The 13781-nt window shown below is 42.5% G+C and overlaps 1 protein-coding gene across 5 annotated transcripts; it reads right to left on the reverse strand.

The window, feature by feature from the left end:
* Positions 1 to 117: 117 nt before the first annotated feature.
* On the reverse strand, positions 118 to 13575 carry brpf1 (bromodomain and PHD finger containing, 1). 5 transcript variants are annotated; one of them, XM_024293395.2, is made up of 16 exons: positions 13304 to 13575; positions 10321 to 10895; positions 10033 to 10222; positions 9658 to 9945; positions 9060 to 9577; positions 7854 to 8043; positions 7644 to 7775; positions 7402 to 7530; positions 6532 to 6913; positions 5067 to 5369; positions 4748 to 4999; positions 4509 to 4656; positions 3419 to 3552; positions 2600 to 2715; positions 2356 to 2510; positions 118 to 1169 (listed from the first exon to the last, which is right to left on the reverse strand). In XM_024293395.2, the coding sequence occupies exons 2-16, from the start codon at positions 10890 to 10892 to the stop codon at positions 986 to 988; spliced, it is 3693 nt and encodes a 1230-aa protein (XP_024149163.1). In that variant the 5' UTR covers positions 10893 to 10895; positions 13304 to 13575; the 3' UTR covers positions 118 to 985. The 5 variants fall into 5 exon arrangements, with proteins under 5 accessions (XP_024149163.1, XP_024149160.1, XP_024149158.1 ...); XM_024293392.2 differs by having other exon boundaries at positions 10321 to 11102; XM_024293390.2 differs by lacking the exon at positions 13304 to 13575 and adding an exon at positions 12907 to 13213 and having other exon boundaries at positions 10321 to 11013.
* Positions 13576 to 13781: the final 206 nt, after the last annotated feature.

The following is a 13781-nucleotide window of genomic DNA, read 5'->3' on the forward strand; positions in this document are numbered from 1 at the left end:
AACTTGACTGGTCATGTCAAGTCTGTTATCACAATCAAGAAAAATTGCATCAATTATGATTCAACCTTTCCACAAAGATGATGATTGAGGGTAAACAAAATAATCACAGCACAAGTTAAAAAAACAAAAGAATCCTTGTTTTATTATTATTATTAAACTCATATTTTTATGCAACGTGTATATATAAAAGTTCTAAAGCCAACAGCCTGAGACTTAGACAGACAGTGAGGCATTTGTGTTTTTCTGTTTAGTCCTTGTTTGTTAACCGAGTCCAAAGCAAGTGACAGGTACACATGTTAAAAGAAGATGCACATGAGCGACAAAAAAACAGGCCACACAGTGTGGCGCGCAGCCGGAGTGATCAGTATTATTAGTTCATGATGGGGGGAATAATGTGGTGGACCTTATTAAAAACAATAAATTACAGTAACATTGATTCGACAGTGAGGGTTGGCAGCAATGTCTCTGTGCTCCTCTGACGAACGATTCGACGTTAGCACCAGGCTCGTTTTTCGTTAAAAAAGGTGGAGGAAGGACATGGAAACAGGTTGACAGGGCCGGCGGTTCCAACCTGTACCTCTGTGCGTAGAACCTCAAACATGCATTTCGCCGTTCATATATAACATTACAGGGGTGATTGTGTGGGATGTGGGGAGGCATAGTGTGATAATAAGCAGTCTGTAAACCATTTTCGCTTTTAAACATATCGACCACATATCGGGAATACTTTGATTTATGATTCTCATCGTATATTTTCAAAATACTTCTTTTTTTTCTTCAATATCACTGATTCAATTCTCTTAGATACAATATTTTACATGTTGGTAAAATTCTGTGTAGTGTGCATGACTGTTTGTATAGCTGGGGGGGACACAGAAGTGGATGTTTTTTCCCACTCTATACTACTGGCACTCTTCAGGCTCACAGACTGGATGCATTTAGTCGCCAACACTTGGAAGGAGCAGCGTGTAGCGTCCGTTCAGATTCAGTCACTGTCGCTGGTCTCGCTGCTGGGGTCCCCCTGTACTTTGCTGCGGTGCTGCATGGCGCGGTGGTACGCCACTTGCACCGATTTACGAATGTTGGATTTCCGGCCTTCTAGCATCTTCTCCTTGTCGAGCTCCTGGTCCACTCCGAGCGGCACCAGCTTAGAGCGAGGTAGCCACTGCCTGCACACACAAAAACACAGGTAAGCTACCAATGTAGTGGTAATACAAACGATTATTTTAATAGTCGACTAATCACCGATTGTTTTTTCCGATTAGTCGACTAATTGGGTCATGCGCAAGCTGGATTTAGCACACATCTTAACCATAATTAGCTTTAAACTAACTAAAAACTAGATGTATAGCATTACCTTCAATAATGCTAGTGTGAATGCTGTAAGCTAATTTTGGCCGCTGAAGATGCTAGTGCTGATAGCTGAAGATGCTGAAATTGTTGGCTAAAAGCGCTGAAGCTGATAGCTTAAATCACTGAAGCTGATAGCTTAAATCACTGCTGAAAACACTGAAGCTGATAGCCAGCTAAAATAATAACTGAATGCCAAATTAGCCTAAAAACTGAAAAAAAGCCTAAGTTAGCCAAAATAGATAGCATTCAGCTGAAACATTAGCTAATAACTCCAAATTTGCTTAAAAAACCTTGATAAATGTCAAAATATTCCAAAAAACTAGCAGAATGAAATTATAACTTTCAACTTTACTACACTCTGACTCCATATAATATAAAGTAACGACTAATCGACTATTAAATTAGTCGTTGACTATTTTAAGTCGATTAGTCGACTAATCGTGGCAGCCCTAAACCCCAGTCGACTACGTTTGATTAGCTTAAAATAACATTTACGTTAGTAATCTTTGAGAGTCCAAAAGTACAAAACTCTGAGGTCCATTGCTTCCAGATTCTTTATGGAGTGACTCGAGATGAGATAAGCCTTCATCAGATTTCTGCACCTTTGATTTTTGCTTTTTCTGCAAACTGAGCAAAAGCTAGAGCAACAGCTTTGCACACAGTGACCTAAAAGGCAGCGTGGTCTTTCCCACTCATACTCAAAACCAAGGTTTGTCCTATTTCTGCTAAATAAGCTGATGTCTGTCACCTCGTACAACAGGTGCAGTTTGCTTTGAAGTGTCGCCGCAAACTCATTTGTGTTTTCAGCATCCAGTTACATCAAAAGCTTGTTTTTTTGCAAGCGAGTTTGATTTTTTAGCACACTGCCTCATCCTTTTACCAGAAAAGTTACAACACCAAACGCCAGGTTGACAAAATGAGCTGACTTAAACAGTAAACATTTGAGAAGTAACCAATAATTCAGCTGTCAATTGGGTTGGTTAACTAAAAAAAGGCATTTACCAAGTCCTTTTGTTGTCAAAGAAAAGGACCAAGAAGAGGTGCTCCCTCGCCTCCTGGGTCATCTGCTCCCCAAGTTTCAGCACATCCACCGGAGGCACGGGGATAGGGACACCCCGGTGAAATACCCCCTCTCTGGGCATTTTGGGGTCAATTATCTGCAGGGAAACAGTAGCGCAAAGACGATGAGACGTATAAAACAACAACTTAGCCACCAAGATTACACTGGAGAACGTGCGAGTCTCACCAGGGCGGGGTAGGAAGGATAACCTCTGCACTTGGCCCACACCAGGTCCAGAGCTTCCAGAGACGAATAATCATCTGAGGTCATCCAACATCCTGACCTGTCCCGGCCACGAACCACTGAGGGCAAAGACGGTTGTTTGATAAATTTTAATTTTTTGTTATCCTCATCATTGTTAACCCTTTAACACTAGAGTTTTATCTCTAGTGTTGACACTCTTTTGACTACTCTGCTGCACAACCACCAAGCCATTTGGTTGCACATGAGTCACTAGTTTGATGTGTAATGTTCAATGTTGGGATGAAGAGCTTTTTGGGAAAAACCGTTTCCATTAACAGTGGATGAGTTTTCAATAAAGAGGTATTTTTTTCCTTAGCATATTAAAAAAACTTTATTAAGTCTCAGACATTTACCAGATGCAACTGCAAAAACCTAAATTTTAAAGCAGAATGCAGGAATACCCACACATGGAAATAAAGCATGAATATGTTATGTTAAAGCATATCTGTTAAATAAAAAATGAATGAGAATCGCTGCTTTTAATGTATATTTTACTATACGTGCATCAAATTCTGAAGTTAAGGGGTGTAGACTAGAAAACTCTGTTAGTCTTCGACTAGGGTCCACTTGGTTGTACTTGAGACAAAAAATGTGTTCCACATAATCTGAGTAAACAAACTCTGCTTCAGTTTAACACTCAGAGACGAGTGGTGTCAGACACAGCAGTGCTGGAAAGAACGGTTACATGAGATAAGATCAGGACTCAAAATAGATACCCACACTCACAGAGAGTGGTTTTTTGTGTGGGGAAGTGTGGCTTACAATGTGAAACGCTCCGCGATCCTCCAACAGAGTATGAATCATTTTCAGTGCCGGAAGTTTCCTCACTGCTGTCCTCATGGAAGGCGGAGCGTGGAAATGACGCCTTTCCTCTCCCCTGCTTGGACGGCGTTGTGCTGAGACAAAAACACACAACAATATTGTTAACAGTGGAAACAAAAAAAAATAACTAGTTTCCTCTTAGACTAAGATGTTGGCAACCTTTAACAGTAAAAGAGCCATTTGGGTTTGTTTTCTACTGATCAAAACCTAGAAGGAGAACTTACTTTAGCCTTTAGGAAATTTGGATTTGCATTCATGACCTTCTTTTTGTTTTTTAATAAATGTGAAGTATTTTTGGCATGAACAAAGGCAAAAATATAAAAAGAAACTAGCATCTGTCAAAATGTGACTTTTTTTTTACGTTTTCACCTTTTACCTTTAGTAGAGACCAAATTAGCAAAAATGCTAGCTTGTCGCTTAATTACTAGCTGAACTCAAAATTAGCATAAAATTCCTCAGTAAATTAAATCAGCCAAAAATGTTAGCAATGTTGCTAAACTAAAAGTTAAACTCCAAACTAGCATAACAAACTCATAGGAGGCCAAATTAGCCTTAAAAAGCTAGTTTATTGCTTAATTACTAGCTAAACTCCAAAATCTCCTAAAATTCCTCAGTAAACTAAATTAGTCAAAAATGTTAGCATGTTGCTAAAATAGAATCTAAATTCTAAATTATCACAAAAAACTTCAGAATATAACAAATTAGCTGAAAACATCAACATTTTGCTAAAATACTAGCTAAACTCCAAATTAGCATGAAATTCCTCAGTAAAACAAATTAGTCCAAAACGTTAGCATGCTGCTAACATAGAAGCTAAACTCTACATTTTTTGAAAATTACTATTATTATTTTTCTTCAGCCAGAGAGCCAACATGGAGAGATAAAAGAGCCACATGTGGCTCTGGAGCCTCAGGTTGCAGACCCCTGGACTAAACTATGTAGCTGACTAATAGGGTTTCTTTAATTAAAGGTGACAGCTTTGAACTATCTTGTAGTTTTCACATCAGCTGGTGCCACGACAGTAAATTACCTGGTCCTGTCAGATGCTGCACTGCTGCTGCTGCTGGTTGTGGACTCGGAGTCTGAGCTTGAACGAGGGAGACGAGACTCACTTCTGTACACGCGGAAACTTTCAGTCACAGGCTGGTTTCCTGTATCGAAACCGTTACTTGGTAAACCTGAGCGTAAGAGATGGAGATGAGAAAGTCAGTGAAATGCAACGCTACGAGTCTGAATGTTCCTTTTTTTGGAGAATAGCCTCAATTGTACCTGGGAGCAGGTCATCATTGTCGCTGTCGCTGTCAGAGCTGGAGCTGGTGTGGGGGCTTCGGGGCCGCTTCCTCGGCTTGCCTGTTGGCAGCAAGGCCAGCTGTGGGGGGCCAATGGGGCTTTGGCTCACCCCACCTCCGGGATAGCCAGCATCCCGGTTCTTTGGGGGACGCCCTGGCCTTTTGGGGGGTCCTGCCATTTTCGGGTTCTTCTTAGAGAAAAGGACGGACGTCCTACGTCCAACCTCTGGAGCTAAAGAAGACCGAGATACAGTTAGATCCTATTGCACAGACAAAGAGACAGATGTTCCGAGACAAACCTTTTCCTCCAATTTCTTGGCTGCTGCTCTCTCCGCCCTCATCATGGTGTCCTGCAGATGATGAGTGATGAGGGAGAGAGGAGCCCCGGTCCCCCATGGACTCTCTGACCCCCATGCCGGAGCTTCCTTCCCTCTGGTGCGCGAGCTTCCTTTTGATCACGCTGATCTCCTTTCTCAGAGCTTTGGCTCTGCGAGACTGACCGATGCTGTGCTTTCCTGAGTTGACCTCGTCGAGGCGAGCCTGCAGGTAATGCAGCTGCTCTTCCAAAGGCAGCCGCCGCCTGTTCTCTGGCAGCAGCAGTTCTGCGGGAGGCAGGGAACGTCATAGCTCATGAAAATGTGGCTTTACGACATCAAAACTGTTGAAAACTATGAGAGAGTGGCTATTTTTAGGTCAACAAGAGTTTAGGTTTGTCTAAAATTAAAAAACAAGTCCAAAAAATGATAATTTTTCTGTTTTTGTAGGAATAGACAGTTCTGTGAATGCACAGTCAAAGATCTGTGGCTGTTTTTCTGCCTGATTTAAGTGCATGACTGGCATGCGCCATCTACTGGCCACATGCATTTACTGCAACCAAAACATGAAGACTTTTGGTTTATTATTTGTCATTTTTAGCATCAAAGTCTGGGCAAAACAAGTCTAATTTTCAACATTTTTAACAAATTATGCTGCACCCTATTGTGATTTAACTCAATTCAGTTCATTTATAAAGAGCAAGATCATAACAGAAGAAATTGAATGCCAACTTTGGCTTTGTCTGATTTCTAAGGTACAATAAATAAAAGTAAAATACGGTTGCTAAAACAGTCATTTTGTGAATATTATCATAAACATGAATCCACTGTTTAGTAACTTTATTAGCAGCTTCCTTGTAACATTAGACAGTCGGTTAGGGAACAGTATGTATTATTATTATGGTGTGTGGGAACAACTGTTCCAATAGAGTAACCCATATTTAGAGAAATGATTCCTGGTTTTTGTCTGTTAAATGTAGCTTTATTTTTTTGTTGAAGTCGAAGGCTCTTCTGTTTCCTCTCTGGATCGTTTCTGCACAAAGAAAAGTTCCTAAAATGTTTGTTTTTTGTTTAGTTTGCTAGCTTGGGGGTTTTAACTTAGCAATCAGCACAGCAGCTTTAAGAAACTGGTGGATGTATTCCAATACGTGACTAAGCAAACTGACAAGAGTCAAGAATGAGTCGGATGTGATGGTCAAAATTCAGTAGTTTTCCAAAATAAAACTTCCCTCTAAATCAGTTTATAAATAAAACGGATAAAATGTAGGTCATGGTTTCTTTTTCTGCAGCCCGGTACCAGCTCTCCTACGGTTTGGGGACCACTCATGTAGATGATTTTATCCAAAGTCTTAATAAATGAATGAATGATATTTTCTATAAAGTAAAAACTGTATTTTTTCCCTCTTTTGTTGACCTAAAAAGTCTCCAAAGTAATAAAAGAAGCACCTACCGTCTTCATTTGATGACAGCGTCCGCTCTCTTTCTCGGTCCCTCTCCCGTTCCCGCTCTCGTTCCCGCTCTCTGTCTCTCTCCTGTTCCCGACGGGTGTCTGGGCTGGTCTCCCGATGAAGGTGCATCCCGCTCTCGTAGTCGAAGCCTATCCGATCGGCTTGCCGCTTCGCGGCCCTGAGGACTGCCCCGCCCATCTCTCTGAGCCGCAGGGCAGCGCGGTAAAACACCGTGTCCTTTGCGTTGTATTTGAGACAGTTGTTAACGATGAGGCCAAAGTCGCCCTCAAAGGCCTCGAAAGTGAGGTAGCGATGGGACTCCAGCAGGTTCCACATGGTCTGAAAGTCCATTGGAGTGTCAATGTGCTCCAGGTAGTCTGGAACCTGTTGAGTAAATGGAAGTGATCATTGACAGAAAGCATTTAAAGGCCCACTACAGTGAAAATTCTGTTTTTAACATGTAAAAAAAAAATTGTTTTCGAGTATTTTTTATCCAAACTGTTGTAAATCAGGAGCAGATGAAAAAATGCAGTTGGAAAAAGCTTGTAGGTGTGACATATACATATACATTTAGAAAGATTGAGCAAAATATACTCCATAGAAAATTAATGACAATTAAATTTCTAATTTGATCGCATCGATTAAAAGTCTTTGAAGTTACAAAGCAAACAAAACAATCCTGAATATTTGAAACTTGGTTGCAGAAGTAGGGGTGGGATTATGTAAATTTGCTTCTTCCCACTCCTTTTCAAGCAATCTATGCTCGAAATAAACCAATCAATCAATCAATCAAAACAATTCGACAAATGAACAGGGGTAACAAGACGTTCAAACACGTTTTGAGAAAATAAAGCCTTTGTGTGTTCATTCACCTCTTCAAGTGGCACAGGCTCAGTAAAAAAGTTGTTAGTGTCTCTTTCCTGTAGCTGTTCCAATGTACTTCTCAGAAGAACCAGGAAAGGAGTCAGCTGCATTTCCAGCACCATCTGCTGCACTTTTATCTGCACACGAGCACAGTTTTAGAAGAGTAATCATGTCAACTTGTAAAAATACACAGAAAAAAACAAGTCTGCTATTGTGAAACACTAAAAATCCTGTGAATAGAGGATCTCACCGTCTCCCTCTTGAGTTTTTCCCTCTTCCGGATGAGCTCCACCAGCAGCCTCGCTCTTTCCAGGTCATGCCTCAATCTCTGCCAAGCTTTTAGCTGCTCCTTCAGAGCAGTCTGCTTTTCCTCACTGTCTCTCTGAAACACCAAATGAAGCACAAAGCTGTTAACATGTCAGTACAGAGGGCGCTGAATTTGTTAGCAGCTATTCCTTACAGGAGCAACTTGTGCTGAAGGCTGTGGTGGATGTGGGTCAACGTGCCGGTGAGAGGGCAGGTGAGTCTGAAGCCGTCGCAGCAGAGGCACACCATTGCGGCTTTGCCTTTTGAGGGTCCAGTAGCTGTGAAGTCTCTGCATGAACTGACTCTTCCTGGGTACTGTCAGGTTACTTGTGATTTTACTAAGCCTGAAGAAGAAGCAGACAGCGTTTATTAGGCCTGGGCGGTATTCATTTTTAATACCGTCAATATTTCTCCACATTTTACCTTACATTGACTAATTAAGAACTTTGTAAGCATCCATTTAAGAGGCATTCCCAAACTGCTGGGTTTTCCTCCACCGTAGGAAACGGAATTTCAAACACAATGAAATGAAATGGTTGTATGGTGTTATTTATTAGTCAAATCTTCACGTAGAAATAAGACATCTCTGCGCATGTTCAAACATTCCTCACGGATAGTTCCAACCCACACACGCTTCTCTACGTGGGTCTGAGCAGAAAAAGCAGAAAGTCATTGGCCGTGAAACTGCCTACTTCCACGTGGTTGAGCTGGTCCCTCGGCATTTGATGCGTGCGTGGTCGCAGAATGCTAGTTAGTGCGTGCAACATTTTGTCATGTGCGCTCGTGGGGGCTCTGGCGCAACTTTTTGCGCACTAGTGGAAAATGACTTCTGACAATTGGGGGCGGAGACAGAGGGCTGCGTTGGCTGTCTTCTGATTGCATGGCGTTATTTAGTCTTGGGGTCACCTTTTTCATGCATAATTTACAAACGGTCTCATCGGGATTAAAGGGTTCTCCTTCTTCATTTACTTGGAACCCAAAGTACTCCCAAACTCTGGAAGTTGTGTTCTTTTAGACGACAAGTCACTGGTACAAACTTGGCATCTTTCTTCCCGTCACTCGCTCGTCTCACTTCTGAGCCGATGTCACACGCTGAGGAGGCTCCCCAGCAGATTTCTACTTAAAATATTTTTTTAGAAGTGAAAATTTAAGCCACAATAAGTGCCACTGAATGTAAAATCAGCTTTAGGTATTACATTTATTAGATTTTTCAGAAAAAAATTAATGTTTTTAATAAGTCGGTAATGACAGTATTGAAAATGATACCATGTCTATTTTAGACACCGATGGTATACCACACAAGCGTGGTGTTTATCTTACGGCAATCCTACACCATAAAAGCTATAGTGCACATGCCTACCTGTGTGGAGGTATGCAGGGCACAGACACTACAGGTGCCGCAGCTCTCCTCTCCGCCAAGATCTTCCTCGCCTTTTTCATCTTCAGCCGGGATTTGGCTTTCGCCCTCTTCGCTCTTTCGGAGCTCCAGCCCTTGGAGTCGTCGTCGTTGCACAGACTGGGCTCGTCGTCGTCCTCGAGCTCTCCTTCGCTGTGCGACGACCCCATGCTGGCCCCTCCCACTCCTCCTAAAGGTCGGGCTGAACCCGGGGGCGTGTGGATGTCACAGTACGCCGTCTTGCGAACGCTAAAGGAGGTGCCGTTGGCCCCAGTCTCTCTGACGGGCTCCATTTTCATGTAGAGGCCGGCCTGCTGCGCGCAGGTGACATGGAAGGCTGTGTAACAGTTGGCTTTGTGGCACTGGATGCAGGCGCCCGAGCCTCGCTGCTTGCAGATGTAGCAGGTCAGCTTCCAGCGCGCGGGAGGGATGTGCTCAATACTGTCAATTGGCTCGAGGAAGACTGTGTTAGCAAAGCACACCTGAAAAAAAAAACACATAACGGGATTAAAAAAATACTAACAGATGGAGCTCATATGTAGTAAGGTGGTGCACCTCTTACCTCTGGGATCCAGAGAGCACACACTACATGAGCCCAGCGGGAGTCATCAGTCTGTTTGAAAGCGCCGCCCTTGTTGGGACAAAGAGCACAGTCCACGGCTCTGCTCGGCGACTGCAAGCAGCGCCGGCACAACCACTGACCCTCTGGGATGTAGGGCACGCCGTAGCACTCCTGGTGAACGGCCAAGTTGCACATGTCGCAAAACAAGATCACGTTGCTATTCTGACACTCTCCGTCGTTGCAGATGCAGCAGACGGCATCCTCGTCGATTAAGGTGCTGGGATCGGTCTGAGAAATCCAACAAGAGATACGCCGAACACTTTTAAGTAATCCATAAAAGTTTCAGTGTCAGAAATGTGTTCTTGTTTAAACTACCTTGTTGTGGCTTTCGAAGTAGGACTCCTTCTCCAGTCGGTCCATGAGGTACTCAAAGACCTCCTGAGGAATGGGCGGCACGCCGTCACGCCGCCGCTTGTCGTTCATGATACCAAGCCAGATGTAATCCTCCTCATCGATGTCGTACTCCACCTCCTCATCCAGCTCCTCTGCTGACTTATCAATATACCTGAGGAATGGAATCAGAAATTAACAGGATAAGGTGACGAAATCTCCTTATTAGCAAATAAATGTCTAATTTTAATGAATGGGGTGATGGTCGCTTACCTGTAGTACGATGATGGTCGAGGCGGGGCATCGGGTCGATCTTGGTCCAGTTCTCTAAACACAGCTTCTGGGAGCTTGACGGCGGGACCAGACTGAGAGTTGTGGTGATGAGAAGAGCCGTCCTTCTTCTTTGCTTTGCTCTTATGCTTCCCAGTCTTTGGTGTTGCTTTGGCGCCGTTGGAGGACGTGATATCAGAACGGTCCTTGCAGCTCCCTCCCACCTCACCGCCTCCACCTCCACCGTCGCCGCCATTGCACACACCTCCTGTGCTATTGCCAGTCCCAGATGGCATCGTGTCATCAGCATCGCTGTCCTCCTCTGACACCACGTCAATGTTTTCAAAGATGCTAATGCGATGAACACGACCTTGGATCTCCAGCTCGACCATGCTCTGCGCCTGAGCATAGGTCATGGTCTCCCGCCCCGGGGAGTGGGAGTGCTCTGATCTGCAGGGGCTCCCCGGCGTGTTCCCTTCATGACCCTGTCCTCCATTGCCTCCGCCATCATCCGTATCCGCTGAACCAGTCAGTGAGGCTCGAGGGGGCCGTCCTTTCCTCTTCTTCTGTGGCATAGTCTGTGCAGGAGTTGGATTGTCATGGTCATAATGGTACAGGTGATACTCAATGCCACTGAAGCTCTTGTAGACCTTACGACAAGTCTCCACAGGACATTCATAAGGGGGCTTGGTGGCCCTAAGATTGTGACAGAATGTCTTTACATCAAAATCCAGCCCCATTGTGCCAACAGACACTGCTGGGACATATGATGCTCAAGTTTACATCTGTAACAGGAAAACACAAATGGGAGCCAAGATGTAACACTGACCAGATGTCTATAGGTAAAAGTACAACATACCAGTGGAGCATCTAACTTTTTTAATTTTTGAGTAACCAGTCTTAATATGGTGTGAATATTTGTGCATTAATAATTTATACAAATTTGTCTGATGTCTATGTAATCAGTTAACTTTTAAGGTTTTACTTTGATTAAAAATATAGTTAGGTTAAACCTAGGGGTGTAACGACTGATATAGAAATAGATTTATATTCCAACAAACAAACCAGATCGATATGTTTGAGGAATGTTGTTAATCAAATCGACCTATACCAGGGGTCTGCAACCTTCAAGTTTTATCTTTTTTGCAGATATAAAACATAAACATAATATTTTTTCGAAGTTTGAAACAGTTAAGAACTTTTAAGAAGTTCACACGACTTCCTTTCAAAAGAAGACACTCTGTGTCACATAGAATCTTTTCAATGCAGCAAATGTAGTAGAGTAGCGTAACTTTAACAGTTTAACGTTTGTGGAGCATCTCAGTCAGAAATGCGTAAATCAAACAAACTAGAATTAAATCAGAGCTAATTAAAAGAGTATTTTTGCCAATAAAGTGCACTTCAAATTGGTATTTTGATTGAGGAACAGAAGGTTAATTTTAGTTAAAACAATAATCAAGTTTCATCACGGCTGATAACACACGTGATGGTTGCAATAAATGATGAAATCGTCATTACAGTCCAATGTGTGGAAACACTGAAGTTTTGGAAAGACGTGACCATGCGGTGTGGTAGAATGTTCTAATAATGCTACATTTGTATCATTTTTATGTAGAAAAACAACAAAGAGTTGACCTTTTTGAAACTAAAATGTGAATGATTTGCCTTTTTTTCTTGTTTGTACAAGAAATACAAAGAATCTAGAAAATACAGATCAATTTTAGTTGGCAAATCGGATCAAAATGAAATCATGATATGAATCGAATCGTTAAAATGAATCGTTACACCCCAAGTTAAACCACATCTACATTTTTACATACATAATGGAAAAAACTAATCCAATTTAATGTCAAAACTTGCAACTTTCTTTTATTTTGGTGGGATTTTGGCAGGAATGTATTTGTGTTGATTGCTCAGCTACAGGCTTAAGACATCTTCTCATGCTGGATATGGTAGTCATGTGACCACGAGGCTTCCTACAGTTGTAGTGACAAATAAATAGTAGTAACTGTCTCCCAGTAACAGGTGCATTCAGTCCCTCTGCTATGACCCCAACCATCTTCAATGAAGCTGAGGCGACCACACAATAAACTACAGCAACACAGCCCACTGTACATACACTACTGCTCACATGCTAAAGGAAACAAGAGGAAACTAAATTTAAATCCAGTAAAAAATATTAATTTAGAGCTTTAATTTTAAAAAGTAACTCACAAATGTAGCTTTAATCTAGTTAACTAGCCTTTTTAGTCGCCTCCACAAACAATGACAACAGAAAGCGCTATTAGCCATCATGCTAACAACAGCTAGCAAACAACATTGGGTCACGAAGCGAATAACGCTAATAGCCACAACTTAGCCTCTACAAACACACACACAAATAAACATAAACTTGAGCCCTCTTTATTCTTTACTGTTGTTTCTCAGCTGCATTCTTGGCGGTGACGTTTTAATTCGCTTTGCTAAAACTGTAGCTGAGTTCCCGAGCCAAAACGTTAGCGAAACAAAGACATGTCAACGTAAACACCACGGAGCATCTCGGTACAAGTACAAATAACACCATTCTGAGAAGTATTCGGGGTTACGTACACCGCTGCCCGGTGGGAGTCATTCAAGCCCGGTGTTTCCCTCCATAACGACCTCACCCTGGCGATTCCGGAGACGATCTGACAGTTACACATCGGGTTTTAGGAGACTACCAAACAATAGAGTGGGGGGTTCAAACTAATGCTAATAAAGATGCTTATTTATGTGATACTATGTCTTTGAGGTGTTTTAGTAAACAAGGAAGCCCGTGCTTCTTTTTGCTGAAGGGTTTTGACGAACGTCAGTTTGTTTTCGGGACATGATAGACTCAGATGGATTGCTATAATTGCTAATTTGCCGCCTAATAGCTGGCTCCCAGAACTTTAAATGTGAACACAGTTTCCACACAACAGTATTTACGTTAACAATGTAGTTCATGACTGGCGTTATTAACACTTACAACTCCACGTTCCTCAAGAAAGACTGCGTGCTTCGGAAACCTCGCAGCAGCTCAGGATTGCAGTTCGAGTTTAATTGATTAAATAAATCCCAGATGAGCTCACAGAGACCGTAAATGCAGTGGGATGTTTTTATGAAACAATAAAATATCCAGGTAATTTCATTGTGTATTTAACAATTCAGGAATACGGATGAACAAAAGGGGCAACCATTGCAGTAACGCTGCGCAGCGGAGGCAGTTCGACACATTCGACACGGAAAGCAGGATCTAATACGACCGTTTTTTTTGATTGGATCAGACAAAGGGATGCTGGGGGCGGGAGTCCGATTCTGATTGGTGGGTGTGTTGAGTAGGACTAGCTGATTGGTTGTTACAGTTAGATTGGGCGGGCTCAATCTTAGAGAAGCTCCAATCAAGAGCAGTTCATAGCTTGAGTTATGCCAGTGTTTGAATTTCAACTGTGAGTCTGCTGTAACAA

This window comes from Oryzias melastigma, linkage group LG7, assembly GCF_002922805.2.
Source record: "Oryzias melastigma strain HK-1 linkage group LG7, ASM292280v2, whole genome shotgun sequence".
Classification (NCBI taxonomy): Eukaryota; Metazoa; Chordata; class Actinopteri; order Beloniformes; family Adrianichthyidae; genus Oryzias; species Oryzias melastigma.

Bases quoted from the DNA above. Each gene is read 5' to 3' on its own strand.
- brpf1 (XM_024293390.2), bottom strand. From the start codon at position 12,998: ATGTGTAACTGTCAGATCGTCTCCGGAATCGCCAGGGTGAGGTCGTTA. The intron at 7,531-7,643 runs GTGAGATCCTCT...GCTCGTGTGCAG, and splicing joins AAAAACTCAAGAGGGAGACG to ATAAAAGTGCAGCAGATGGT. The intron at 4,657-4,747 runs GTACAATTGAGG...TCTTACGCTCAG, and splicing joins CAATGATGACCTGCTCCCAG to GTTTACCAAGTAACGGTTTC.